This window comes from Lampetra planeri, chromosome 46 (assembly GCF_965212315.1).
Source record: "Lampetra planeri chromosome 46, kcLamPlan1.2.h2, whole genome shotgun sequence".
NCBI classification, from domain to species: Eukaryota; Metazoa; Chordata; class Hyperoartia; order Petromyzontiformes; family Petromyzontidae; genus Lampetra; species Lampetra planeri.
The window spans coordinates 434,951-462,945 of NC_136152.1; the positions used below are offsets into that span (position 1 = coordinate 434,951).

The following is a 27,995-nucleotide window of genomic DNA, read 5'->3' on the forward strand; positions in this document are numbered from 1 at the left end:
TGAGGGTTCAACACAAATACTTTATACACAATACGCAGCAACACCAGACTTCATACTGTACAGCGGAATGGCCAAACTGTCCGTTAGCAATAAAATCGCAGCGACTCGCTAAATCCGCTTCGGACGACTGCCCCTACTGGGCGAGGGACAATCGGGGGGGGGGGGGGGGGGGCAGGGAGGGGAGCACGAGACTAAACAAAAAAAGGGGGCAGATGAGCGGTCGGGCGCACGCACAGATTGGAAGGTGCATGCACGAACGGGATGGCGCACGCACGGGAAGGCGGGCGGGATGGGTGACGGGGCGAGCGACGTGAAACTAAGCAGCGGCGACAGCGGTTGGTTGGATTTTTTTTGTTCTCTCTCCCCCTCGCTCGGAAATTGGCTACCGTTTCTTGAAGGAGGCCTGCGTGTTAGAGGAGTGGTGGCATGCATGTGAGCTCCCTGCGCACGACTTTAACAGGGTCAAGCGCCAGCTCGCCCACACAAGGGTGGCGCGGTGGTGGCGGCGCCCCCCCCCTTCCCCCACCGAAGGATGGGGGAGCCTCGTCATTTGACCAGTGGCCGATTCTTGTCATCGTCCCCGCACTGGTGTGCTTTGTATTTCTTCACCTCGGCCATGTATTTGGCCCACGTGTCGCCCTTCTGCGCCGCCTCCTCCTGCGAGAATCGGAGGGGGGGGGGCACACAGACGCTTTCCCACGTTAGCGCCACTGGCGCACTTGCTGCCACGCGCGGGCCGATTGGGGCGGGTGGGCGAGGAAGAAAAATCATGCGCGCGCCCAAAATTTCATCAAGGCTTCCGAACAAGCTGTTGTGCTCGGAAGTTTTTAGTTAGCGCTGACGATGGGAGTGCTTTCTCGGGCCAGGCACGCAGGAAGCAATACGTTCGTAGGCAGTGATGAGGAAACCACGGGGCTTTAATAGCAGCCCTGCCGGAGAGAGTCAGCGAGCGATTCTCTGCTAATGGAGCCAGGATGCCAAGGTGGGTCTCCTTTTAATACTGGTTTTGGGGCAATGGGTGGATAAATTTCACTGGTTTTCTAGAGGGCAAGTCCCAAATTGTAACATAACTTTATACAAAAATTTGTATTATATTGGATAATCTTATCCAATATATTACATAATCTTCTCAAATATAATCCAGACAGATAAAACAGACCAGTGAACTGTGCCAGTAGGGCTTCAGATTTTCAAAAAGAGGATTTTGGAATGACACTTCTTTCATATAAACGACACAAACTGGAATAATATTGAATTCACCTTACGATAAAGGTCAACCAGAGCGTGACAATTTTAAATAAAATGACAGGGACCTCAATCCGTGAGTGGCTGAGCCCTCCACGCCGACTCTGCCACCGCGCCCAACATACCTCCTCGTCTATCTTGTGCTTCTTGGCCACCATGCCCGTCTTGAGGACTTTCCCACCTCGTCGTCGCCCAATCTAATGACGAAGAGGGTGGGGGTAGGTGGGTGGGGGGGAGGGAGGAGGAGGGTGGGGTGGGGGACAGGGGTGGCCGAAAGGCGAGGGAGGAGGATAGGTGGGTCACGGGGAAGAAGATGGGGGCATGGGCGGGTAAGGAAGGGGGGAAGAGGGAGAAGACTAACAAGCGTTACGAGCGCTCGGCGAGATCGTCCACGAGCGACAAGAGTTCGCCCGCCGCCGCGGCGCCGCCAACCGCCGGTGCCTCCATCAGGTCCGGGGGAGGGTCTCCTCCCTGTCGAACCACACACAAGAGAGACAGGGCAAGCGCGTAACCACGACGGGATGGGGGCCTCACCACGTGGCCTTACCCAGGCCGGGTCTCACACCGGTCACATGACCAAATCGCTCACGACGACCAGCCAACTCACCGGCGCCGTCGGCGGGTTTGCCCACGTACCCGGGGGGGGGGGGGGGTAGTTTGTTGCACGGCCGAATCGCGCAATTGATATTCGGGCGAGCATTCGCACGAGAAAATTAAATTGGCGTAATCAGGATGGCAACAAGCTTGAAATACGTCACGAGCAAATCGCTTTGCAGATGTCTTTTCAGCAGACTCCGTCTCTACAATTACTTGCATAGACGTCCACATATAAAGTGATTTAGTTGCATGCAACCGATAGCTCAGGTGTGGACCCGGCTTTACTGGCTTATAGGTGGGAGGGGCCCCACGATGGCAAATGGAAGGAGCATAGGATCACTGGCGTGCAGTCAACACGTTAGAATGCTCTCAAGAGCGTGACCACACACGCCAAGTGTGTGCCAGATAAAACGTAGACATCTTTATTTCCAATTATGCACATTTGGCCTCGACCATTCAACCATGCAGTTGTTTTTAAGAAAAATATTGGAAGTCGGGGGAATTTCGACCTCCGACACACAGCATGGGGAACACACTCGTTACTGCATGCACATGTCCACGATACACGTGTACACAACACGCACACACGTGTGGATATAGTGCATATATCCGGCCAGGTAGCTCAGCGGTAAAGCGAGCAGCGCCCAATATATTATTACCCCTTCGTGGGGAAGTCAAAGTTGGTCATCTTATGGAAGCTGAACACTGCCAACGCCATATGAAGCAGGAAGTCACTTTGACTTTGTAGGGTTATAACGCTGTAACATCGTCTCTGCTTCTCGTCATAGCCATGCGGTTATTCCAAAGCTGTGACTTTGCCAATTCACTATTGCGTCTCTAGATTAATAAATAAGCCACCGATTAGGAAAATAAGAAAAAATGGCTTCAAACACATCACATTCACGAATTGCTTTTTTTTTCACCAAAAAACCCCTCATGCATTTTACATTTCAACCATGAACCCATACAATGCGCTCCAGTTGGCTAAGGATGACTGCAATGTCAGCTTGCATTCACACACATTGTGTTCGCATTAAGAAATGAGTCCACTTGAAATCAATTCACAACCCTTTCTCAACCCACTTCTCGATCAAAGCTTCCCCCACGCCACGACGATCATGGTGGGGCTGTTGGACAATATTTCGCCGCACTGGTCAAACAATGCAGGTCAGTGCAGGGGTGACAAGGTGGTGAGACGTTAACTCGCCTGGTAATACTGTTACAGGTCGTGCGCTCGATCCCGACCCCGACGCCTGTATATTTGGAGTTTGCATGTTCTCGCCACTGTTTCGTGTATTTTTCTCCGGCTCTTCCCCTCCACATTTAGAAATATGCATTTCGAGAAATTTGGACCCTTTTCAGAAGCCAATTTCGCTGAGGTTATCATTTGTGGCTATGTCGCTTCTGAAAACGCTATATAAGCTCTCTGGGCCTTACCTGGTAAAAAAAAAAATATATAGTTTTAGGTTGTTCAATATCTGCTGATTATGGGAATGACTGATGGTGATGATGGCATACCTGTCAACCCCTTATCAGTGCCTACCTGATACTGGTAGGAATCTCCTGGTTACACCAGCCCACAGGGGATTATTGTGTCCGTCCGTCGTGCAGGGAGGGGCTGGGTGGGGAGGGGCTGGGTGGGGGGTGGGGCTGGGTGGGGTGGGGCTGGTCACCCCGGCTTGTGCCCACCCTCACAGTCGGGCATATTTGCGGAATACACCACGCCGCCGTTGACCCTGGCCATTGACCGAGCAACCCAACGTTCCTACCAGCTCCCTCCGCAGGACAATGTGTTTACTGACCAATTCAGACCTCAACGTTCATCCTACAAAGTCCCATCACAAGGGAGAAACAAAGAGAAAAAAAATGTGTTGCCCCTATTGAAACGGCTGTACGCCGTACGGACCCGAAACTCTATTTCCCTGTACAAAAATACGTGTAAACCGTATGGCTTGACAGGAATGTGATGGTGGCAATGACGATGGTGACGTTGGTCATGATTACGGCGATTATCATGATGATCGTGATGAGCAATGTTGACCCCTATTCAAGCCGACATGCCACAACACATCCTGGCGAGCGGGAAGCGAGGGGTGCTTTCTTGTCGGCACCGAGAAAAGGGGACCCGGTATCCCCTACGGCAAGGGGTTCGAGTTGTCATATACCAGTGCTCCACTCTAAATAATTCACAATCGGATCTCTCCTCCTGAATGCAACCAATTGAAATTGGTAAATAAAAGCGTGAAATTATGGCCAGTTGCTTGGATTTTTTCATTCAAACGGCAAAGCCGCGAACGTGTTTCGCTGCTGTGCTCTACGGCGTATGGTTTGGAATAATGTTCGACGTTTCACTCCACAGTCCTGGGAGCTGTTTCGGTCACCGAATCTCCAAGCACGTGCGCTGCGCCAAGTTAAGTTCCTTAAGAGAGCCAAGTGGGTAATTATTCGTGTAATCGTAACTTTTTTTTTACGCGTGGAAAATACGTCAACCGATTGGGACTGTAATTCCTAAAGAAATAAAGCGTCCACCTTTCATGCAAAGGGAGAAATACTCATAAATGTTCACGCTGTCAGCCGTGGTCCTTCCCCGCACCTCCGATATGCACGGCTGGCTACGTACGGCGCAAAAGAAGTTCAGCATACGTACCCAAAATGACTTTAAATGGATACGTAGGGGTTTTTTCTTCATTTAAATGGCATGACACTGGCGGAAACGCAAGGAGAACCCTTAAATAATCCCAGGAATGCAACTTAATTGGATAAATCCCTTAAGTGTTCCCATTACACAGGATGTCAACTCAAGGGAACCCCTTAACGCGGATTTCACACAGCCGGGAATCAAATCACCAACAACATTAAGACCCATACAAGCTCGATCGCGTTAAACTCCGCGCTCTCTTGCGTCTAACTCTCCGCCACCCGCCACATCCTTACAAGGCCGAACATCTGCCTTTTCTTCTCTTCGGCCGGGCCGGGCTCCGAATTTAGTTTCACCGGGACGCCCTCGCCCTCAGCCGGGGCGGGCGCCAGGCAAGGCGCGGGGGCCGGAGGCGGCGGCCTAGTGGAGGAGGCCGCATCGTCGTCGTCGTCGCCGCCGACGCAGTCGTCGCGTTGGACGGCGGCGTCGCCCGCGAGTCTCCTCGCCTCCTGCTCCTCCATCTTCTTCTTGAACATCTCGAGGAAGCTGCCGTCGTTGGCGAACGCGTTCACGCTGCCCGCGGAAGACGACGAAGACGCCGAACCCCGCGAAGACCTCGACGATTCGCCCGCCATCTTGGTCCGGTGTCGCTTGCTTTCGGAACCTGGTGGGGGTGTGTGGGAGGGGGGGGTTGCACGGACAGAATCGATTCTTATTTTACGATTACCGAAATTAAACAAATAATAACGATTCTTACGTTCGCGGTGCTGGAGTCGAATCGGTAATGTTCAGTGTTGGTTTTCGATTCGTACGAAGTGTTGTGAGAACTAATTTTAATATTACGACATACTAGATAGTCAATTGACAGTACATACCTGGACAAGACTACAGACTACTAACTAGACAGTCATTAGTCAATTGGTGTATATATTGCAGTAAATCTGAAATATTCAATAAAAATAATTGTTCAGCTCATGATTATTAATTAGGGGGGGGGGGGGGGGTTGGCCTCGTGCACTAAATTACTTATCAAGATACCATCGTTCCGAGTCCACTGCCAACTTACAAGCCTGGATTTCTAGCTTGCTAAGTAATAACACACACACATGAAAACATCAACACACTAAGGTACGTATTAAGCTACCAGGAAGGGGATAAGATAGGTGACGTTTCGGGCGATATCCCTTATTCACATCACATTGAGAATCCTCTACGACCTCTCCAGTGGCACGAGCAAGACATTACAGGGCTGAACCTTTACATTTTTATACGGACACAAAGCAAAGATTCCCCGTGTAGCCTTAACAGACTGTTGGGGTAAGTGCTGTTAGCGAGCAGCACCTATGAAGGCTGGCACGGCACACGAGGGATTGGGTGGCCAGCACCACGCCCGGCCGCCTTTGTCTCCCCAGTGGCGATGTTTACACACCGCACCAGGTACTCATTTGAGGCAGAGTCGACCTAAGGAAGCCCCAGATCCGGTTGAGATAATCGTACACATTGGTTGTTGGTAGGCCGTGGTGCAGCGTTGACCACTACGCCACCGCTCCCCACACACGACAGTATAACACATTCCTGCGGAGGGAGCTGGTAGGAACGTTGGGTTGCTCGGTCAATGGCCTGCAGGGTCAACGGCGGCGTGGTGTAATCCGCAAATATGCCCGACTGTGAGGGCGGGCGCAAGCCGGCGTGAGTAGGTTAAACGTTGAGTTTTATAAGGGCACCACGGGGTGACCAGCCCCTCCCCACCCAGCCCCACTCCCCGAAACGTCGTGATTTTTTTACCTACGTGACTTTACCGAAAAAACCAAAGAGTATTGGTGTTATTGGCCAGAAAGGGTAAAAATCTATTTCTTATTTTTGCACAAATAGAACTCTTCTTGTTCGACGAGTGAGTTAACCATTGCGCCACCGACTCTCTCCCCACCCACCCCACCACTGCAAGCCTCTACGTTCATAACCGATAATGAGTACACGGAGCATGACTAATGAATGAGAGAGATGATGGGATATTAGAGAGAGAGAGAGATGGGAGAGAGATGAAATAAGAGAGACGAGATGAGAGAGAAATGAGACAGAGAGATATGAGAGAGAGATGAGACTTTTTGACTTTTAAACAACTTTTATTGCCGCCAACAGCAAAAGCACTGAAGGCGATTTCGATATGAAATACACAAAGTCACCAGCAAACAAATGAAAATAAACGCTACAAATCTACGCATTGTGGCGCTAAAAGCACCGCGCACAACACGAAAGAAAAGCCACGTGGTGGTGGTGGTCATCGCGCACGCCACGGTGACGAGAGAGCGCTTCAGAAGGTGAACACGAGGGTGCCGTCCACGCTGGTGCAGAGAGGGGCTTGTCCGGCTCCCCAGAGTTCGAAGAAGACGTGCACATCACCGACACGTGTGTGGTGCATGGCGTGCTCCAGCCGGAGCCGCGCCTTGAGCAGGCCCCGGAACACTGGAAGCACAGAGCAGCCGTCAGTGTCACCCTCCAGCATCTTTTACCTCGTTCTGTACACCGCCATCTTCGCCTGAGCACAGGCGAAGTTGGCGAGGTCATGGCGCTTGTTAGCCAGGTAAGGCACCCCATATACGAAGCTGATGTTGTAGAAGGGTACCCCCAGTTTCATGAAGATGTCCCCCAAAAGGCGGAACATTGGTTTGAGCCGCTGGCAGTGTAAGTACTGGTGGGGCAGATCCTCCCTGGCACCGCAGAGATAGAGAGAACGACGTGAGAGAATGATGAGAGGGAGAGATGAGAGAGAGATTGGAGAGAGAGCGACGGTCCTCATCTTTGGATACCCGAGGGGCGACGGACCCCAACATCTACAGGGGCTGGTCAACGTGCTCGTCGGTTATGCCAAGCTCGCCATATACAGGGCGAGGAAGGTGGCCTTGGAGGGGAAACGTCTGGCCAGCAGCCTGGGCATCTTCCGCGCTCTGGTCGGTGCCAGGCTGTGTGGGCTGGAGTTCCGGCATGCGCGGCTGACCCACGCCGTGCCGGCCTTCAAGAAGCAGTGGGCGATGGAGGAGGCCGTGTGCTCGGTGGCAGAAGACTGAGAGCTCTGCATGCTGATATGAGCTACCCGTCGGAGGCCGTAAGACTGCGAGAAGGGCTGCGTGCAGATGCAGCACTTGTCGTAGTTTAAAAAAAAAGAGAGAGAGCACGAGAGAGAGAGCGACATGGAGTAGGGAGAGAGGGGGTAGATAGAGAGGAAAGGGGTAAGGAGAGAAGAGCGTGAAATCTTTCATTTCAAAAGGGGGGTTTACATAAAGCAAAGCATTAAAAAACGAAATGATGAACGAAGCAAAGTGCCGACTACACCGAGCATCTTCTTGTTTCCTCTGATCGTAAAAAAAGCGATGTGAGAGAGAGCGTCGTGAGAGAATGATGAGAGGGAGCGATGAGAGAGAGAGACAAGATGCACTTCTCAAGGAGTCCAGTGGCTGAAGTGTTCAGATGATATTGGGAAACGTCGGGGGGGTGGGGGGTCATTGCAGAGTAGGTGGGTCTTTGGTAGAAGCAGTCCAGGGGAAATACAACTTGAGCTATTCAGGGCATTGGATGAAACAAATTCTTTCTCATAGTTTTTACTATATATAACGTGATGAGCTTCCATTGCAGCTGTAAGATATGTGAATGGGTTTCATGTTCCCCAAAATCATAGCATTTTGGCTGCTGTATGTAAGATTCTCAGTGTTTGTCATAGTCACTGTTGTTACCTGTAATGTAGGGACTGCTTTGAAAACAAACTTTCGAAGCATTGTCTTTGTAAAGGACTTTTCAATCCAGACGAGTCCGTGTTTTCTTCAGAAATTGTTTTTGGCTGTGTTCATCATAAATGCATCTCGTCTGCATGTCAGCGTCAGTGGGTCGAGTGATTCTCATCTTAACCATAGCTTTGCTGAACAGTTATTTTCACACATTCGATGAGTTTGCAGCAGCCCAGGTTCCAAATGTAACGAAGTATGGGACATCACACGAATGTGAGATGCCCAAGAGCTGTTAACAGAGTCGTGTGGTGTTTGTGTGTGCTCAATGCGAACTTTTTTCGGCAGTATCGGAACTTGTCATGTTGAGTGTGTGACATATTTGTCAATCAAAAACATTTTCCTGCTGCTTTTGACGTCCACTTTGTGAATAAATAAACATAAATTTGCACACTAAAGTTGACATCGCAAAAAGCAAATGTTGTTTACTCTACCAGACTTTGTGACATTTTGTAACTGACTTTTTTGTTCTCCAGAAATAAATGTACCAATGCACAAAAAAAGACAGATGAGAGAGATCAGAGAGATATTGAAGAGAGATGAGTGAGAGAGAGAGCGACGTGGAGAGAATGATGAGATGAGAGAGAGATTGTATAGAGAGTGAGAGAATGATGAGAGTGAGAGATGAGATTGTAGAGTGATGAGTGAGAGAGAGAGCGACGTGGAGAGAATGTTGAGAAGAGAGATGAGATTGTAGAGAGAGTGAGAGAATGATGAGATGAGAGATGAGATTGTATAGAGAGAGAGAGAATGATGAGAGGGAGAGATGAGAGATGAGATTGTAGAGAGAGTGAGAGAGCGACGCGAGAGTCAGAGTCAAACAAGCGTCACGCCCTCCCCCGCGATGTCGCAATCGCAGCAGACGAGCGACATGGAGTCCAACAACGTCCTGTGAGTAGCGCTCCCTCCGTGCTCTATCCACTGCTGGATTAAAGGGACGATCGCCCACGATGCAACAGCTGCAGCTGCTGCTGTTGCTGCTCGGCTCATTGTTCAAGTCGCTCGCTCCGTCTCCGCGGTGGACGTGTCTCTTGACCGTGCCCGCCGTGACTTCACGTGCACACTCCTTATAGATATGTTCACACTAACGCACGCACATAGTGCACAATTACATACTTGGGCGTGTGTGAGTGTAAATGATGTTAAGCGTCAGGCCGCTTGAACTTGCACACAGCGCAGTGTTTCACAGTGTTCGCGTTGGGAGCTGTACGCAACGTGTTAATGTAAACACGTGTGATAGTGCAAGCTACGTGCAGAGTCATCGTGACGCTGCTTTTTTACGGCAATTTGCAGGTGCCTCAAGTGTTTAACTTCAGGATGACTCGTAAATGTATAATGGTCGTTGCATTTGTGGAGAAATAAAAATGGGAATTAAGCCGCGTGCTTTAACGACACGTTGAGGCCTAGCGATCGGAGTACACACCGGTCTCGGCTAGATGCTCCTACCCGGCTGACCTCGCCGTGTAGGCGGCCGGCCCGGCGCCTCGCCGGTGTCACGGTGACACTGACACGCTTGTGCGTGTTATTTGTTGTTGTCAATAATGATTTGCTCTGAGCAGCTTCGTCAAACAAAAGGCAATTCCCTATTTTTGTTGATTTGTGTTACCAGTTACGGTCTTAATATAGATTTGAATCTTTTTTTGGTTCTTTCGGTAAAAAATAATTATTTTATTTTATTTTATACCTACATGACTTTACCGAAAGAACCAAAGAGTAAAGTTACGGTCTTGTAAAAATGTGTGTTTAAATCGATATAGTAGGGTGCGTCTGTGAATTGCCCCCCCCCCCCCCAATCACCCCGGCAGCTTAAAAGTTGACCCTGGATGGTGCTGGGATAGGTGACCCCCCATGCATGCCAAGGTGCTATAGGCTACGGGGGCCACGCGCTGGACATGTCTCTACCTAGTGCGGACAAGTTAATTTTTGTACCGCACGATCACTACAATATCTGCCCCCCCCCCTCACCTTTACCAACCTGCAGTGACCAGCGTGGTGAAGTATGGTCAAATAACACCCCACACCCCGACCAGCAGGCATTCGAGGCCTCTAACATTGACACGAACCCGTTGAGGCTAAACGTGTCTTTGAATGGAGACATGGGGTATTGATTTGAATAATTCAGTACGTAAGCAATTCAATAATCTTGTAGGATTCAAAGTGCAAGTCCCGTTTAATATTTCGAGGTTTGTCATCACAGAGCATATGTCCCGTACGGGGATAATAATGACGGTGGTGGTGGTGGACATTGTGCTGCCGATTTCATTTTTTTCAATGTCAGCTTCAACTAATCTGTTATCGCATCAAATATTGGCAAAATATTCACACTTAAAAAAAATGTTTTAACTAGTTCATGTTATTTTGTGAAAATGTGAGAACATTCTGAATATATAAAATCGGCAAAGTAAAGTGTCCCTTTGTGTTTGTAAATTACACTAATTTACATTTTATTGTATAAATATAAATCAGATTTTGAATTTACGTAACTTTGCATACGTTACAGACTTAGAACGTGCACGTCTGCAAGTGTGTGAATGTGTTCGGCGGGGAACGGTGGCGGTGTGGTTAGCGCACACTGCGCTACGAACCCGGCAAGTTCAATTCCCACTCGCAGCCAACATCGGTGACGAATATCTGAACCGGTAGACACGGCCTTAAAAGAGGACCTGTGGCAGTGTGTAAACATCAGCACTGGGGAGACAAAGGCGTCCGGGCATGGTGCTGGCCACCCCAACGCCTTGCATGCTGTGGCGGCCTTAATAGGTGCTCACTACCAGCACTTGTCCCAAGAGCCTGTAAGAAGCTATACGGGGGATCTTTGTCTTCTAGATGTGTTCAGTAACATCACATAATTAAACTAGCCATTATTAACAAAAAAACCTTCCACGATTCATCATACGATGCACAGAGGCTCCCCGGCCTCAGTCCTATAGAGATAAGGTTTTCTTTCCCATATTATAAAAAAAAAATCTGCTTGTGCAACATATTCACCAACTGACAGTTACACAACACGGTCGGTCGCATGTAGCAAGACTCGACTTGTTTGGGCAAGACAGCACAAGCGGCCCTGCTCCTGGCTGCAAGATGAGATACACGGGAGGGCATGCCTGCAAGTCGCGTTAATTGAACCAGAAAACTTCCATTGTACACCATCGTTTGCACTGACCGTCTTGAAGATCCTCCACCAACTCCTGCCGACATCTTCCCTTTCGTCTCACTCCCCCTCTTCACACGCTCTTACGTGTCCCCTCTCATTGCACTCTACTCCTCTCTGTGCACTCTACTAGCTTTCTCTCATCTCTCTCTCTGCTTCCATCCACGCGCTCTCCTATCTCTCTCAATCTCACTCTACTCTCCTCCACGCAACTCCTCAGCTACAGCAACCAAGACTTTCCATCGAAGCCCCTGGCCATCTCCACTGCGCCATCACTGCCCTGATTCACATTGCGAGTGGCAAATCATTTTAGGGATCCATCTATTTACCTTTCTAAAACCATTACTCAAATAAACAGTACTTATTAAATTTCGATTAAAAGCTTTCTTGGTTCTTTCGGTAAAGTCACGTAGAAGGGAAATAAAAGTTTGTTTAATTACTTTATTATTTCCCTTCTACGTGACTTTACCGGAAGAACCAAGAATAGTACTTATTAATTCGTCGTAGATCATCTTAATGGAATTTTATAACGCCTTAACCGCGGCGCTTTACAAAGCATTAGCAACGGCACAACGTGTGTGAATGTAACGGTGGAGATGAGGTGAATGAAATAGATGAGAGGAAGCAATGGGGGCAAATCTGTGATGGTGCGTGAATTCGGTAAAAGTGAAATTGATGCCAGTAAATGATGACGAATGGAATTAATGCATGGGGAATGAGTGATAGCTTTATAATGAGAATACGAAGCGGGAACAGCATAACATCAACTTGTAAGTCCATTATGGGTAATAATAATCCCTGCAAGGGGATGCTGCTGTGTTGTAGTGGTTAGCACACTGGTGTGACTTCCAATACAGAGGTCGGCGGTTCAATCTCCCGGCGTGGCATTTGAAACAATGGGCAGATATTTTATTTAATCACCCCCCCCCGCCTCTGTCCACCCAGCAGTATAAATGGGGAGACCAGAGTCAATCAGCAAGGGGCATGTGGCGGTTAAATTTTGATTTAAAGCTTTCGTGACTGCAGGGATTCATCTTCTTGGTTCTTTCGGTAAAGTCATGTAGAATGGAAATAATAAAATAATAAAGAATAATTAAAAAAAAATTAGTATTATGTTTATTTTTATTATTTTATTATTTCCATTCTACGTGACTTTACCGAAAGAACCAAGAAGAAGGTGCATGTGGTGGAGTCAAGTGTGCCCACCTTTTACAAAATGTTTGGCCAGTGTGGAATAGAAGTCGAAAATTACCGTCTAGGGCGGTGTTTCTCAAACTTGTTTGGCCCGCATAGCACTCAGCCGATGCAAACATTTCTACGGACCACCGAGCCCCCTCACCCCTGGTGACAAAATGCATTCACTTATCCCTATAAATACCAGTAATGAAATATTATTAATTTGACCGGATCCATTTTTTGCGCAGCTATAAGGTTTTGTTTACCGATGAAGTTGTCATTTAGATTTTAGGTTTAGGGCAGTTTAATGAGGGTAGTTTACCTAAATCCATTTTTAAAAATTAAATATCAGTAAAATATTAATGAATATCCAAAACAAAAAGTGTATAAAGGTTGTTATTATTATCCGGGTCAACCTGCGTTTGCATCACAGCCCCACGGACCACCTGGAGGACCATATTCTTAGGTTTTTTCGGTAAAGTCACGTAGGTAAAACATTAAAATTAATGGAAGTAAAATAAAATAAAAATCACGACGTTTCGGAGGCAACACAAGTCTCCGTCATCAGGTGGGACAGTCACAGCCAGATTTGCTGCATTATTTTACTTTCATTAATTTTAATGTTTTACCTACGTGACTTTACCGAAAAAACCTAAGAATATGAATCCTTGCAGTCACGAAAGCTTCAAATCTAGAATTAACACCTGGAGGACCGTCGCGGACCACCTGGTGGTGTGGGGTCCACACTTTGAGATTCACTGCTGCAGAGGGGCGCTCTCTAGAGCTCCCTATAGTAGAAGGCCTTGGCCAACAGTGGCTGGAACAAGTAATCGCAGGGCTGCGCCTTTACTCCTTAAGTTCGTGTGACAATTTTCGTGATGATTTAGCCAACTATTTGCGCTCTGTCTGCTTCTGCCTCTGTGACTTTCCCGCGAAAGTCGCGTTTCTAAACTAAACTATAAAAAATATATTTTACCAGGTAAGGCCCACTGAGCTATATGGCTTTTTTTCAGAAGTGACCTGGCGATCACAAATGATAGCTCAATGAAGTTGAGTATGTCAGCCAAATACTCTAAACGCATGTTGATTCTAAATGTGGAGGGAGAACCCGGAGAACAAATCCACGTGATCACGGGGAGAGAGACACGCAAACTCCAAATATACAGCAGGCGTTGTCAGAGTCGGGATCGAACCCACGACCTCCTGTATGCCAGGCGAGGTAGCTAACATCTCGCCGCCGTGTAAACGAGAAGCGCAAATGGTAAATCCCGCTGCGGTTGTCGTGTTCCCCCGGCAGACCGGCCAAGTTCCCGGAGCTGAAGAATGACGCGTTCCTGAAGGCGGCGCGCGGAGAGCAGACGGACTTCGTGCCCGTGTGGTGCATGCGGCAAGCGGGGAGGTACCTTCCAGGTGCGTTCAACGCTTCATTTCTCAATTTAAAAAAAATTCCGGCTCGCTGCTAGACTGTGGAATAGGTTGCACGGAACTCGCAGCCACAGCCGTAGCGACAGGTATGCTCGATGTGTTGTGCCGGGCGCGGAAATATTTTCCGGGTCGCTGGGAAAAATGGAGTACATACCCACGTATACACGCTTTGACCACATTTATACAGGGGCTTAATTTTTTCACCGAATATCTTCTGAGTTTTATAATGACAAATCTCAAAGACAAGCTGCGGAGCGACTGCCGCATTGGTTAGCGCACTGCGCTATCCATCCGGTGACCTGAGTTCGATTCCTGGCCAACATGAGCGGCGAGTGGTGTTCACTGAATCGGTCCTGGTCCTTCCTCTAGTCCTTCACCAACCTGCGCCGACCAGCCTTGGTGAAGTGTGGTCGACTGTGGCTTGACAGAACACCGATAATTATTGTCTATTAAATTTAGCAGACAATCAGGTCACCCTTGTTATGAAATTCCTGTCTGGTTGGGCCTTCAAAAAAAACACACCAATGCCTTTCGCAATAATTGTATTTTATCATTATGAATACTGTCATTTTAAATTAGGGCAGTTCCACCAATTAGCCAACATCACGATCATAATTTCAAAACCATCTCTAATAAACACGGGTTGTCATTGTGATGGTAATTATCTACGTTTCAAGAAAGAGTGGCTCATTTATAGAAGTCGATGGATTGACACACACACACAGAACTGAATGCGTCATCACCACCATCCCAGCGAGGAGGAAATGGCGCTTTCATCCCGCGTACATCCGACGCCACCGCGGTATCTCAAGAACGTTTCTGTCCCTTATCGAGAGAGGTGGACACACTATTTAAAACTATTTAACCATATTCTTTGGGTCTTTCGGTAAAGTCACGTAGTTAGGTTCAAAGAAAATAACAAACAAAAAACTACGACGTTTCGATCGCAACACAAGCGGTCGTCTTCAGGAAAAGACGACTGCTTGTGTTGCGATCGAAACGTCATCGTTTTTAGTGTTTTGTTATTTTTTTGGGAATCTACGTGACTTTGCCGAAAGACCCAAAGAATATGAATTCCTGCAGTCACGAAAGCTTTAAGTCACTATTTAACAAGCTAAGGCCTACTGAGCTCTATAGCTTGTTTTCAGAAGCGACCTGGCCACAAATGATAGCTCAACCGAGTGGCACCGCACGTGGAAATGTATAGCAGCCAAATACTCTAAACGTATGTTTCTAAAACATGGAGGGAAAATTTGAGGACCTGGAGAAAAATCCACTCAACCACGGGGAGAGAGACACGCAAACTCCAAATATACAGCAGCAGGCGTCAGGGTCGGGATCAAACCCACGACCTCCTGTATACCAGGCGAGGTAGTTAACGTTTTGCCACCGTGGCATCCGAGAGACCCTAAAGTGGTCGGCAAACTCTGCCCAAGTAAAAAAAAAAATCCACTTCACGATTCTACCAACGATTACCCACGTCTTGAACGCGTCTCAAACCTGTACATCTGAGGCCGTGCAACTGTCCGTTGAATACGTCCCGCCGGTGCATTCACAGGAGCACACTTTGCAGTCAAGCAGGTGGTTACATCATCTAGCTGTACATCTTGGGCTTATGTAATTCGTACTGTTCTTGTGAGATTTATTGAAATCTTATTTCCACCCTGAGGCATGAACACAGAATCTGCCTCACCATATCAGTTTTAAGTCATTTGTTTACCTTTCCTAGACTTTGCACTCCTTTTGTGTTCCGTATTGTTTTTCTTTTTTTGACGTTCTGACCCCGTGCCCCTCCTGGACATCCGTGCAAAAGAGCTTCATAGCTCATCGGATTCCTCCTCCAGTAATAAATAAATAGTCTGATTCCGAGTTGACCCTTTGTCTATCCCGACACCACTGCCTATTTGGTCACTTGCCTGTGATCAAATCACCCGCGACGCGCCCGATCTCATCAGCTGTCCAACGCTGAGCAGGGTTGAGGCTGCACAGTGCTTGGATGGGCGACCACAAATGCATAAAACAGGTGCTCCAGGATCCCGCGGGGCTACGCTGTCAGCGGAAGGCGGCTAGAGCGGCAATATCATTTATTGTACTGCACTACCCTCCGGCGCCTATGCTTCCCCAGCTTTACCAACCCGCACTGGCCAGGGCGGTGAAGTATGGTCAACCAGCCCCCACGACCCGCACAGAGTGGGGAGTCACATTATTCGTTACTGTGGAGCATTATAAATACAAGTATATCAAAGCATAATTCCATTCTGTGTCTCTACATTTCCGTATGTATGTTGACATTCTTTCATACTGTACATAGCCAACCGCGCTAATTGGAGGTGCGGGGGATAGACAACAAACTAAACACAAAGCAGTTCTCAAGAAATTAGTTTTCAATCTAGATGATGATTTAAAAGTGTGTCGCTCCAGTGGCTTCCTGATATCAAAAGAGCGTTCCTGACGGCTGCGGAAGGACATTTGGGTGCAACGGTGGCAATATGTTAACCACCTCGCCTGGTATCCACGAAGTCATGGGTTCGATCCTGACCCTGACGCCTGTATAATTGGAATTTCCATCTTCTCGCCGTGGTCACGTGTATTTTTTCTCCTGGTCCTCTGGTTTTTCCCTCCGCGTTTAGAAACACGCGTTTAGAGTAATTTGGTCGCTATCAATTTCCACGCGATAAGCCGCTTCGTTGATCTATCATTTGTGATAGCCAGGTCGCTTCTGAAAAAAAGCCATATAGCTCAGTGGGCTTTAAGGTGAAATACAATATGGTATTGTTTCAGTTTAGAATCTGCGCAATGTGATCATTAATATAATCGTTAATATTCAACCAATTAATGTTGTCGCATGCCTCTTCCAGAATTCCGCGAGACGCGGGCCGGGCAAGACTTCTTCGAGACGTGTCGGAACCCCGAGCTCTGCTGCAAGCTGACTCTGCAGGTGAACAAATCGGCAATGGCGGCGGGGAAACGCGATGAATGCGTTGTTAACAACAACAACAAACACAAGAGGGAGAAAATTTCGATTTAAAGCTTTCGTGACTGCAGGGATTCATCTTCTTGGTTCTTTCGGTAAAGTGATGTAGAATGGAAGTAATAAAATAATACAAATAAAACATGATCAAATAATTCTCACGACGTTTCGGCCACAACGCAAGCAGCCGTCCTCAGGTGAAGAACAGGTCTGTCGAGAAGACAGTCTCAATGACACAGACGCTCCAAGCCTGGGGTGTGTCATTCAGACGCTGTCTTCTCGACAGACCTGTTCTTCACCTGAGGACGGCTGCTTGCGTTGTGGCCGAAACGTCGTGAGAATTATTCTATTATGTTTTATTTGTATTATTTTATTATTTCCATTCTACGTGACTTTACCGAAAGAACCAAGAAGACAAGAGGGAGAAGTTTCGGCCCGTCTCGCTTGATCACACGGTCGCTACGAATAAATCAAAACCCGTTCGTCCTCGTGGCACGTGTAGAAGGTGGATGCAGGTGTTTACATTCGCGTTCAGTGCATTTGAGTGTAAGTGAAGGGTAAAGACGCAGCCCTGCAATTGCTTGCTCACACCACTGCTGGTGGAAGGGCCTCAAACTATAGCCACCTCTAGACAGAGCCCCTCGAGAGCGTAATTTTGGACTTCTATTCTCATGCTGGGCAGACGCATGTCAGTCGACCTGTGGCACCTGGGTCTGCCCCGTGACCTCCTACCAGCGGGCGTTCGACACTTCACTTGGCCTCAAGGTGCACATGGCCTGGCACAAGCGTTGTGGTGACGTTACCGCCACTTAGTGGCAAATGGCGGTTGTTGTTGTAATGTACGTATGTACGCATGTTGAACTTCTTCCACCCCGTACGTAGCCAACTGTGCTAATTGGAGGTAGGGGGGAAGGACAAGGAGCTAAAATAAAAAGAGGTGTGAGTAACCCACACTGTACCCCACCGTGGCGTACACATTTGTACTGCTGGGTGGACAGTGGTGGCGAGTTGGTAAGTGGGAGGAAAGATAGATTACAAAAACGCCCGCCATCGTTTCAACCAGCCGCGCCAGGAGATGGAATCGAAACGGCGACCCCTGGATTGCAGGTGCAGTGCGCTGCCCGCCATCACACCGCTGTGGTAGCGGCCTTCACGAGTCCTCTACGAACCGGGAATAATCGCCTCCTCGGTGCACGATTCCACGCGTGTATTGGCGAGTAGCACGTGCGCTCGACGGACCGTTGCAGCACGAGACCACGGTGGGGGTGGCATCCCTGTCAACCCCTTATCAGACCAATTCAGACCTTATTGGTTACCCCGTGCCCCTTTTAAATATCAACGTTCATCCTGCAAAGTCCCATCACAAGGGAAATACACAAATAGAAAATGTTTTAATTAGCCCGTATTGAAACGGCTGTACGCCGTATAGACCTGAAAACTCAATTTCCCTGTACAAGAATACGGGGTAAACCGTGTGGGTCAACAAGCATGGGGGGGGGGGGGGGCGGAGATGGTGGCAGCGGCGGCCTAGGGAAGACCCCAGCGCGTTTGCCGGCTACGATGAAGGAGACCCGCGCGCGTTGGTTCCGTTCATTTTTATTCTTTGTTTCCGCAGCCGATCCAGAGATTTGCGCTGGACGCCGCCATCATCTTCTCCGACATCTTGGTGGTGCCGCAGGTCAGAGGTCGCGCGAATGACGACGGCGATCTCGCCGCCCCACGCCTACGACCCGAGTCGCCCAAACCCCACTGGATCTGGGCAGCTAAAGCTGGTTGTAGCCTGGGTAGCACTTGTGATGAGTGCTTGCCTAGCGTTAAACAAAACAACAACAACAACAACAGGTGTTACAGGCTGCTGCGGGGCTATGTTGTGGGCAGCGGAGGGGCATTGCAGAGAGGAATCCATTGGTGCACCGTCCGCTGCTCCGTCGGCTACGCTGCCCGCCTTCACCAACGCGCACTGACCAGCGTGGTGAAGTATGGCAAGACAACCCCCATGACCCGTGCACGGTGCAAGGGGTGCTCTCATCCATCAGCGAATTGTTTAAAGGGCTTTACATGTAGAATAGTACTTACCACGAGGAGATGATACGGCTCAACGGGGGATGTGTCGTGTCTTGTGGATGTTTGCGTGTGTGTACGCCTACATGTGAATGTGCACGTGTGCTTCACAATTGTGTCTGCGGGTCCTCGTGTGTGTGTACGTGGGTGTGCGTGTGTCTGTGTCGAGCGGTGGCGCTGCGGTTGGCACACTGCCCTACGGACCCGGCGACCCGAGTTCGGTTTCAACTCGCCAGCAATAATTGCGAATAATATCTGAACCGTTGATGGGCCTCCTCCCCTCTGCCGACTCAGCCTTAAATTAGTACCTGGTTCAGTGTGTGGGAAACATGAGCACTGGGGAGACAAAGGCAGGCAGGCGTGGTGTTGACCACACACACGTGCAGGCTATAATCGGCGCTCGTTAACAGCACTTGCCCCGACAGTCTCTTTGAAGCTATACGGGGGAATTTAATTTTTGTCTTTGCGGGTGTCGGCGTGCGGAGCAGTGGAGTTGAGCAGTCAGCACACCCCTCGACAAACCTGGCGACCCGCGTTCAAATACCGGTCACGGCTGACACAACAAACATCTAAACTATTAAACTAAACTATTTCTATTTTACCAGGTAAGGCCCACTGGCCACAAATGAGAGCCCAACAAATTGACTTATCATCGCGTGGAAATTTATAGCAGCCAAATACTCTAAATGCATGTTTCTAACTGTGGAGGGAAAATCCGGAGGACCCGGAGAAAAATCTCACTCGGGGAAAACATGCAAACTCCAAATGTACAGGTGTCAGGGTCGGGATTGAAACCACAACCTCCTGTAGACCAGGCGAGGTAGCTAACATCTCGCCAGCGGCGATTGATCTCTGAACTAGTCCACACAAGCCACTCCTAGGCCCGCGCCGGCCTTCATTGCTCGTCGCTGCAGCACCTGCCGCAGCAGTCTATAAACGTTCACACGGGCGTTGGGGGTACCTGCATATTGCGCATTCTATGTCTTTAAACTTCTTTCGCACTGTATGTAGCCAACGGTGCTAATCGGAGGTGCGGGGGAAAGACAACAAACCAAACACAACGCAATTGTAAAGAAATTCGTTTTCAATCTATATTTAAAAGTGCATAGCTCCTGTGGCTTCCTAGTATCACAAGGAAGAGCATTCCAGACGGCCGCAGAAGCCAGAGGTGTGGACTCGAGTCATGTGACTTGGACTCGAGTCAGACTCGAGTCATGAATTTGATGACTTGCGACTCGACTTGGACTTGCATAACAATGACTTTGTCCCACCTATGAGATGTGGACTCGAGTCATGTGACTTGGACTCGAGTCAGACTCGAGTCATGAATTTGATGACTTGCGACTCGACTTGGACTTGCATAACAATGACTTTGTCCCACCTCTGGCAGAAGCGCACCTCAAAGCTCGCGATGCGGTGACAACCGTCTTTGTTCGCCGGCTCGTCAAAAGCCGCCGCCACCGCTGCTGCTGCGAGGATGACCGGAGTGTCCAGCGAGTTGTATCGCGGTTCGTTTGTGGCGAGCGCTGCGTGTGTGACGAGGGCGATGTCGGCGCGTGTGCCAGGCGATGGGCATGGAGGTGGTGATGACCCCGGGGAAGGGCCCCACCTTCCCGCAGCCGCTGGCCGACCCCGCCGAGCTGTCGCGTCTCCGCGAGCACGTGGACGTGCAGCAGCACCTGGGCTACGTGTTCCGTGCGATCACGCTCACGCGGCACCGCCTGGAGGGCCGCGTGCCCCTCATCGGCTTCTCCGGGGCCCCCGTGCGTAACGCCCCCCCCCGCCATCCACTTCCGCCCCTCCCCCCCGGACACCCCCCCCCCCCCCCCCCGTCTATTGCAGTGTAAACCGCCCGAGCGACTCCGCAGGGTCGCGACTTCAATCGGACACAGTCAACACCCTCACCTTTACCCCCGTATATAGTTGTTGGTTAGGAAGAATACGGGGAACCGGGCATGGCAATGTGGAACTTACACCTCCGACGCGCAGCATGGGAAACACGCACATGCGTTGCTGTGTGCAACGTGTGTGGGATGCACGGGTACACGATAACGTGCGCACGTACGGGTACGTTGTATATCCGGCAAGGTGACTCGGAGGCAAGAGTTCAAATAGCGGTTGTAGAGTTGACTCGGCCCATCATGCCGCTGGGCCCGATAAAACTAGTACCAGTTTTTTGTGGAAGTCGGGAATGGTTGTCCTATGGAGGGACTCGCCCTGACTCTAGGAACGTGAAATTTCCACTCCTGGCCCTGGCAGGGCTGTAAACGGGAGATGAGCACAAACGCTTCATTGCTCACGTGAGCAGGAAACCACTGCGACAGACGCACTCGCTATTTATTTTCATATCCCGCACCTTCGAATAGCACGCTTCACTATATACGGTGCGAAAGAAGTTCAGCACACATACATACGTACATCCATACGTGTCAGATCACATTCGTTTTATTTTCCCAAACAATATTCCCTCTGTAAAGTCACGTAGAAGGGAAATAATAAAAATAAAAAAAATCTCACGATGTTTCGATTGAAATCATCATCAGGTGTGAAAACCACAGCAAGAAAATTAGAAAAAACCGCCACTTTTTGTCAATCGAAACGTCGTGAGAATTTTTATAGTTTTATTTGTATTATTTTATTGTTTCCCTTCTACGTGACTTTACCGAAAGAACCAATAATATGAATCCCTGCAGTCACGAAAGCTTTAAATCAAAAAATATTCCCTCTCTTGCGGTACCCATCTTTAATGAGAACTCTCTCAATGCTACCACGGTGACCTTGCCATCACGTGTTTTTGTGATCCAGAGATTTAAAAAAATTCGGAAAATCATCGGTAGCATTTGCCACCCTGCGTAGTACCGATAGCCATTTTTTGGCCTAAGGCTCAAGGACCCTCCAAAACGTTGAGTGAAGTCTTCCCCTTTTCGCAGTGGACGCTGATGACGTACATGATCGAGGGCGGAGGCTCCCCCACGCAGTCGCGAGCCAAGCGGTGGCTCTACCAGCACCCGGAGGCGAGCCACCGCCTCCTCTCCTCGCTCACCCGCGTCATCGTCGAGTACCTGGTGGGCCAGGTGGCCGCCGGGGCACAGGTGCTGCCCCACCCCCGCCTCCCCAACCCCCCCAACCCCCCCACCTCACCACATTTCACCATCGTTACCACCACCACCAAAGACAAGGATCCCCCGTATAGCCGTAACGGACTGTTGGGGCAAGTGCTGTTAGCGCGCACCGATAAAGGCCGACACGGCACACGACGAGGTGGTGTGTTCGGCACCACGCCCGGCCGCCTTTGTCTTCCGAGTGGTGATGTTTGCACGTTGCACCAGGTACTCATTTGAGACCGAATCGACCTAGGGAAGGCCCAGGAGCGGTTCAGACAATTGTCATCGGTGTTGGTGGCCGTGAGCGGGAATTGAACTCGGATCGCCGGGTTGGCAGCGCGGCGCGCCAAGCACTTCGCCACCACCACCGCACCTCCGATTAGCACGGTTGGCCACGTACGGTGCGAAAGAAGTTCAACATACAGACATAGACACATACACTCGACAGACATGTGCAAAGCCCCCCCGCTCCGGGAAGATTGAAGTTAAATAAATATTGAAAGGGGGGTAAAAGGCGCTGTTCGTGACGATTTGTTACCGGCCGTGTTTCTACCGCGCAGGTTTTCAAGCGGTAATCCAATTGTGAGAGAGTAGGATAGAGCCGTGGTTCTTAAACGTTTCTGCAGCCTTGCAACCCTTTGGTTCTCAATCGTAAAAAAAAAGATGTAATGTTAAATACATAGTCTTTGACGAAACAAAGTAGTTACTTACGTGCCCGTGCGCAATTTGTCTTTCTAAAAAAATCTGGCCATGTCTCGGACCCCCCGAAAGGGCATCTCACACTCCCGGGGGTGCGTGCACCCCAGGTTTCAAGAAGAACCACTGCTCTCGAGGGTGAGAGAGTGTTTTGGCCCGCCCGTAGAATTTGGGATCTGGGATCCGATTACTACAGATGGCTCCTTTGCTGGCAGCTTCTTCATGACCTCAATGTGAATTCAGCACGTGGAGGCTCCTTGACTCGGCCCATCATCCCTCCAGTGTCGATTAAATAGGTACCACTCTGTGTGGAAGTAAGTGGTGCTCCTATGGATAGACTTCACCATTGCCATAGGAATGTGGAATTTCCACCTCCCGCAATGGTCATTTGAGTAGGATGTCACTTTGACTGTAACATTCCACCCCTGGTCATCCGCCCCAATCGTCGTTGGATCCACAGCAGCATTATCCACCATCACCATGTTCATCATGTTTCCCGCAAAAACGCTATAACTGGAACGCTTCGGGAAATCCTTAAAATAAATTGGCTCTTTTGGCGAATACTTTGGGCGAGAGAGGGAGGCAAGGTGGCGAGGGGGGGGGGAGGAGGAGGCGTCGCAAGGTAATTACGGGCGCTCCTAACGAAGACACCGTTTATTCTGTGCCGCCATTAATCTGTCATCGGCCCGTTAACAATGAAGCATCCTCGTTAGCTGATAATTATCGCTCTTAGGATGATCCTAACGGTTTAAAACAATCCGAGCGTCTGCCCGCTCGGACGAGCGTCAAACACCGCTCCTCCACGTTCAAATTCGGCGGCCCTCACCGAGTGTCAGAAATTCCACGTTCCCATGGCCAGGGACTGGTCGCTTCACAGGACCGTCGCTGTCGACTTGCCACAGAGCGGCACCCATTCTATCGGCTCCCGGGGCGACTGTCGAGCCGAGGTTGTGAACTCGTGGCGTTGTGAGTGAACTCACAAAATAGTCCTCATTGAATCAGTCGTCATGGTTACTCTTATCAGTGTAAGAGTAGCGCGAGTGTGGGGAGCGGTAGTGTAGTGGCTAGCGCACTATGCTACGCACTCGGCGATGAGTATAACAATAATTTAAATGTATCAAGCGCCCCTTGAACATCAACACTGGGGAGGCAAAGGCGGCTGGCGTGGTGCTGACCACACCACTCTCTCGTGCGACGTGCCGGCCTTCATACGTCCTACTCGCTAGCAGCACTTACCCCAACGGTCTGTGAAGGCTACACGGTCAGGTGCGGGGGATCTTTGTCTGTCTGTGCGCAGGCTCTGCAGGTGTTTGAGTCTCACGCCGGCTGCCTGGGCCCGGCTCAGTTCTCCGAGTTTGCGCTGCCGTACCTGCGGGAGATCGCCACTCGCGTCAAGCAGGGCCTGCGTGACGCGGGCCTTGAGCTCGTCCCCATGGTAACGACGCCATCGTTGTCATACTCGTCATCGTCGTTTCGTTCTAAAGAGGATTTAACTTATTGACTAATCTACATCTGATTCATGAGAACATTTTTTTTTAAATGTACTGCAGTCAATCACTCACTGGCAGTCAGTTGCCTCCTTATCGCTCTTTACCGCTCCTTTCATGGTCACTGTTCCCGTGAATGTCATTCGTTGATTCCTCCACCTGTGTTGAGGTCTCTGCCAGACACTGTCTCGCCTCATCCTGCACACTGTTCAACCAGCACCACACTGCAGGTCAAAACAACACACCCACCCACTCACGCACACACTTACCTACCCACCCACGCACCCATCCACCCGCTCATTCACCCGCTCACTCACCCGCTCATGTACCCACTCAGGTACGCACTCACCCACTCACGTATCCACTCACCCACCCACTCATGAGTTGGAGCTCGCCGCTGAATTTGGTCATTGCTGGTTGGATTATTAACTTCCTCGGGAGTGGGGGGGGGGAGCGACGGAGGGGGGGGCGGTGGAGGGGGGTGCGACGACGTGAACTCTAAATCCATTACCCCCCACCCCCCCCCCTCACCGCTATTTGCATGCCTCCTCCCGGTCCCTCCGTCTCGCAGATCGTGTTTGCGAAGGACGGCCACTTCGCGCTCAAGGATCTCGCCAACTCCGGCTACGAGGTGGTAGGTCTGGACTGGACCGTCAGCCCCAAGCTGGCACGGTGAGGACAAAACAATAGCGGCATCGTCGTCACCGCCACCAATCATCGCCATCGTTGACCAACAAGAGACAGACGGGCATTGGAGAGCAGATGGTGGGAGGCTGGTTGGGCAGATCTGTAGGATTCTGTCTATCTATAGGTCTCTGTGTGAGTCTGTGGGTCTCTGTGTGAGTCTACGGGTATCTGCCTGAGCATATGGGTCTCTGCGTGAGACTGTGGGTCTCTCTGTGAGTCTATGGGTCTCTGCGTGAGACTGTGGGTCTCTCTGTGAGTCTATGGGTCTCTGTGTGAGTCTATGGGTCTCTGTGTGAGTCTATGGGTCTCTGTGTGAGTCTATGGGTCTCTGTGTGAGTCTATGGGTCTTTGTGTGAGTCTATGGGTCTCTGCCTGAGCCTATCGGTCTCTGCGTGAGTCTGTGGGGTCTCTGTGTGGGTCAATTCGTCATTATAATCATCGCCGCCATCATCATCGTCATCATTGATACCGCTCTCATAAGCATTACAATTATTGATTAAGAAGTCAGTGGGCTCGGGCAGGACACATCGTTAGAAGGGATGGGATGATGCCCCGTGGTCGAGACTTAACGTCCCAGAGGACGTCCACCGTGGAGACGGAGCGACGCGTTGAGGATCGCGTTGCAGGTGGCGCTGCGTAGGCCGTGGCGTTGCCGGACCGTGAGTGGTGGCGACGCCGTTGGGGAGGCGATTCATCCAGCGGTGGAGTGACGGCCGTGGCTGACGACGGCGCTGTGGTCTTGTCGATTTGGTCCTGCAGGCTGCAGACGGGAGACGAGGTGACGTTGCAGGGAAATCTGGATCCCTGCGCACTCTACTCGCCCAAGGTTCCACTCCCGAGCCAGTGACACGGGCAGCATTCACCTGGCGGCTTTGAAACTTCCTTTCGATAACAGTCACAAGCACACCGCTACCATAGCGTCACACCGCTACCATGACGTCACACCACTACCATGACGTCACACCACTACCATGACGTCACACCCCTACCACAGCGTCACACCCCTACTTCACACCCTAACTACGACGTCACACCACTACCATGACGTCACACCCCTACGTCACACCACTTCCACGACGTCACACCCCTACGTCACACCACTACCACGACGTCACACCACTATCACGATGTCACACCCCTACGTCACACCACTACCACGACGTCACACCGTGCTTCGCACGCCCTGACCCCGTGCTGCCTCTCTCTCCCCCCCGTCGCCGCCGTGGTGCAGGAGCGGCTGAGCGAGCTGGCGGGGGAGATGGTGCGGGCGTTTGGAACGCGTCGCTACATCGCCAACCTGGGCCACGGCATCTACCCCGACATGGAGCCCGAGCACCTGGGAGCCTTCGTGGACGCCGTTCACCGGCACTCGCGCAGCATCAACGCCGCGTGAACACGCGTGAACACACGTGAACACGCGTGAACACGCGTGAACACACGTGAACACGCGTGAACATGCCTACCCACATGTGAACACACGTGAACACACGTGAACACACGTGAACACGTGTGAACACGTGAACACGCCCTCCCACGCGTGGGTTAGATCACGTAAAATATGAATGTGTCGGTAAACCCTCCACCACCCGAAACAGCCAATCAAATCAAGGTTTGTCACGTGAAACAAAACGGAGCCAATTCGTTACTAGTTCAGCACTGGCCGTTTGCGTGCTGGAGAGTTAAACCCACGGCGACATTTTACAATTGCGAGTACGACGTTTTGGCCGGTGGTGGCGGTTTTAACGACACGTTCATGTTTACGCGATCTAACCCCCCCCCCCCCCCAAAAAAAAAACCCCCTTCTGGATGAAAACCACGCCGGTTTTGCTTTTGACAATCGAAACGCGCTAGAGGGCGGTGCACCAATGCGGCGGTGTTGTCCTGAGATCGACTTCTAATGGGTGAGGTGGGGTGGGGGGGGACCCTCTATAACTACCGCTTTGTACCATGACATTGAAATAAATGCACTCAATTTGGTGCGAGAGCTGCGAGATGTTTACGGCCTACACGGTCGGCGCGTTCGCCGCTTGCTGTTTTTGCAGAGGGTGTTCGCGCTTCGAATCTAGCGGCCGCCCCGGTTAATACCGCCGGTGTATAATGACCATAATCAGACCGGAGGAATCCGATGAGCTCTGAAGCTCTTTGCCACACGTGTCCAGGATGGCAGCGCTGACCTCCTCGGCACTGCCTGCTTCACTTCACGGTGGTCGTTAATGATTCCGTGACGGCATTCGCAAAAGGAGGTCGTCGTGCGCTCGCGTACGGGCCCAGAATTGCCACACTATCCCTCGTGAGTGTAGTTTTATTTTTTACGTACAGCCCTTTGAGATAACTTCAGCATTAAAGGCGCTTTATAAAGTGGAGGTTATTATACAGTAAAACCTTGGATTGCGAGTAACTTGGTCTGCGAGTGTTTTGCAAGACGAGCGAATTTTTAAAGTAAATATTAATTTGATAAACGAGCGAGGTCTTGCAATACGAGCAGTACGTGTATACGCTTTGTCTGCTGAGCGTCACGTGATCACAACTGATGTACGAGTGCTTTGGATTACAAACACGTTTCCAGAACGAATTATGCTCGCAATCAAAGGTTTTACTGTATTACGGTATTCCACAAAAATCACACCGCAAACTACTCAATTGGAATTCGACACGCAGCAGCAATCGTCACCCCTCTACTGGCAGCGGATGAATGCCCCATGGTCACTTGCTAATTATCCTCGCTCTCCAGAGTTCTCAACCTGGTCAAACAAAATTCAAATTGAACTCGGTGGTTTGCAACTGTTGAGACAACAAACACACATGTGGTGTGTGGTTATTATTATTATACAGCTGGGTAGACATCCCCCATCGACAGCCCTGCAAAGCCAGTGGTGGAAATTCCACATTCCTACAGTGGGGGCCGAGTCCATCCAAGGGACGACATTGACTTCCCCACGAGGTGGTACCGATTTGATCGATTTCCCAGAGAGATTATTGAA

At 50.2% G+C, this 27,995-nt stretch overlaps 2 protein-coding genes across 4 annotated transcripts; one reads left to right on the forward strand and one right to left on the reverse strand.

Moving 5' to 3' along the window:
• TRIR (telomerase RNA component interacting RNase) lies at positions 1-11,572 on the reverse strand. 2 transcript variants are annotated; one of them, XM_078615076.1, is made up of 5 exons: positions 11,420-11,553; positions 6,770-6,943; positions 4,777-5,144; positions 1,371-1,442; positions 1-657 (listed from the first exon to the last, which is right to left on the reverse strand). In XM_078615076.1, the coding sequence occupies exons 3-5, from the start codon at positions 5,113-5,115 to the stop codon at positions 547-549; spliced, it is 522 nt and encodes a 173-aa protein (XP_078471202.1). In that variant the 5' UTR covers positions 5,116-5,144; positions 6,770-6,943; positions 11,420-11,553; the 3' UTR covers positions 1-546. The 2 variants fall into 2 exon arrangements, with proteins under 2 accessions (XP_078471202.1, XP_078471203.1); XM_078615077.1 differs by lacking the exon at positions 1-657 and having other exon boundaries at positions 1,375-1,716; positions 11,420-11,572.
• On the forward strand, positions 9,039-27,005 carry UROD (uroporphyrinogen decarboxylase). 2 transcript variants are annotated; one of them, XM_078615074.1, is made up of 10 exons: positions 9,039-9,147; positions 13,881-13,993; positions 16,867-16,946; positions 18,595-18,657; positions 20,606-20,803; positions 21,971-22,132; positions 24,138-24,275; positions 24,899-24,999; positions 25,774-25,840; positions 26,246-27,005. In XM_078615074.1, the coding sequence occupies exons 1-10, from the start codon at positions 9,101-9,103 to the stop codon at positions 26,405-26,407; spliced, it is 1,131 nt and encodes a 376-aa protein (XP_078471200.1). In that variant the 5' UTR covers positions 9,039-9,100; the 3' UTR covers positions 26,408-27,005. The 2 variants fall into 2 exon arrangements, with proteins under 2 accessions (XP_078471200.1, XP_078471201.1); XM_078615075.1 differs by lacking the exon at positions 9,039-9,147 and adding an exon at positions 9,232-9,549.
• Positions 27,006-27,995: the final 990 nt, after the last annotated feature.

Bases quoted from the DNA above. Each gene is read 5' to 3' on its own strand.
- TRIR (XM_078615076.1), bottom strand. From the start codon at position 5,115: ATGGCGGGCGAATCGTCGAGGTCTTCGCGGGGTTCGGCGTCTTCGTCG. The intron at 1,443-4,776 runs GTAAGGATGTGG...CTTCGTCATTAG, and splicing joins AAAGGCAGATGTTCGGCCTT to ATTGGGCGACGACGAGGTGG. The intron at 658-1,370 runs GTATGTTGGGCG...CGATTCTCGCAG, and splicing joins AGCACAAGATAGACGAGGAG to GAGGAGGCGGCGCAGAAGGG.
- UROD (XM_078615074.1), top strand. From the start codon at position 9,101: ATGTCGCAATCGCAGCAGACGAGCGACATGGAGTCCAACAACGTCCT. The intron at 22,133-24,137 runs GTGCTGCCCCAC...GTCTGTGCGCAG, and splicing joins AGGTGGCCGCCGGGGCACAG to GCTCTGCAGGTGTTTGAGTC. The intron at 25,000-25,773 runs GTGAGGACAAAA...TTGGTCCTGCAG, and splicing joins GTCAGCCCCAAGCTGGCACG to GCTGCAGACGGGAGACGAGG.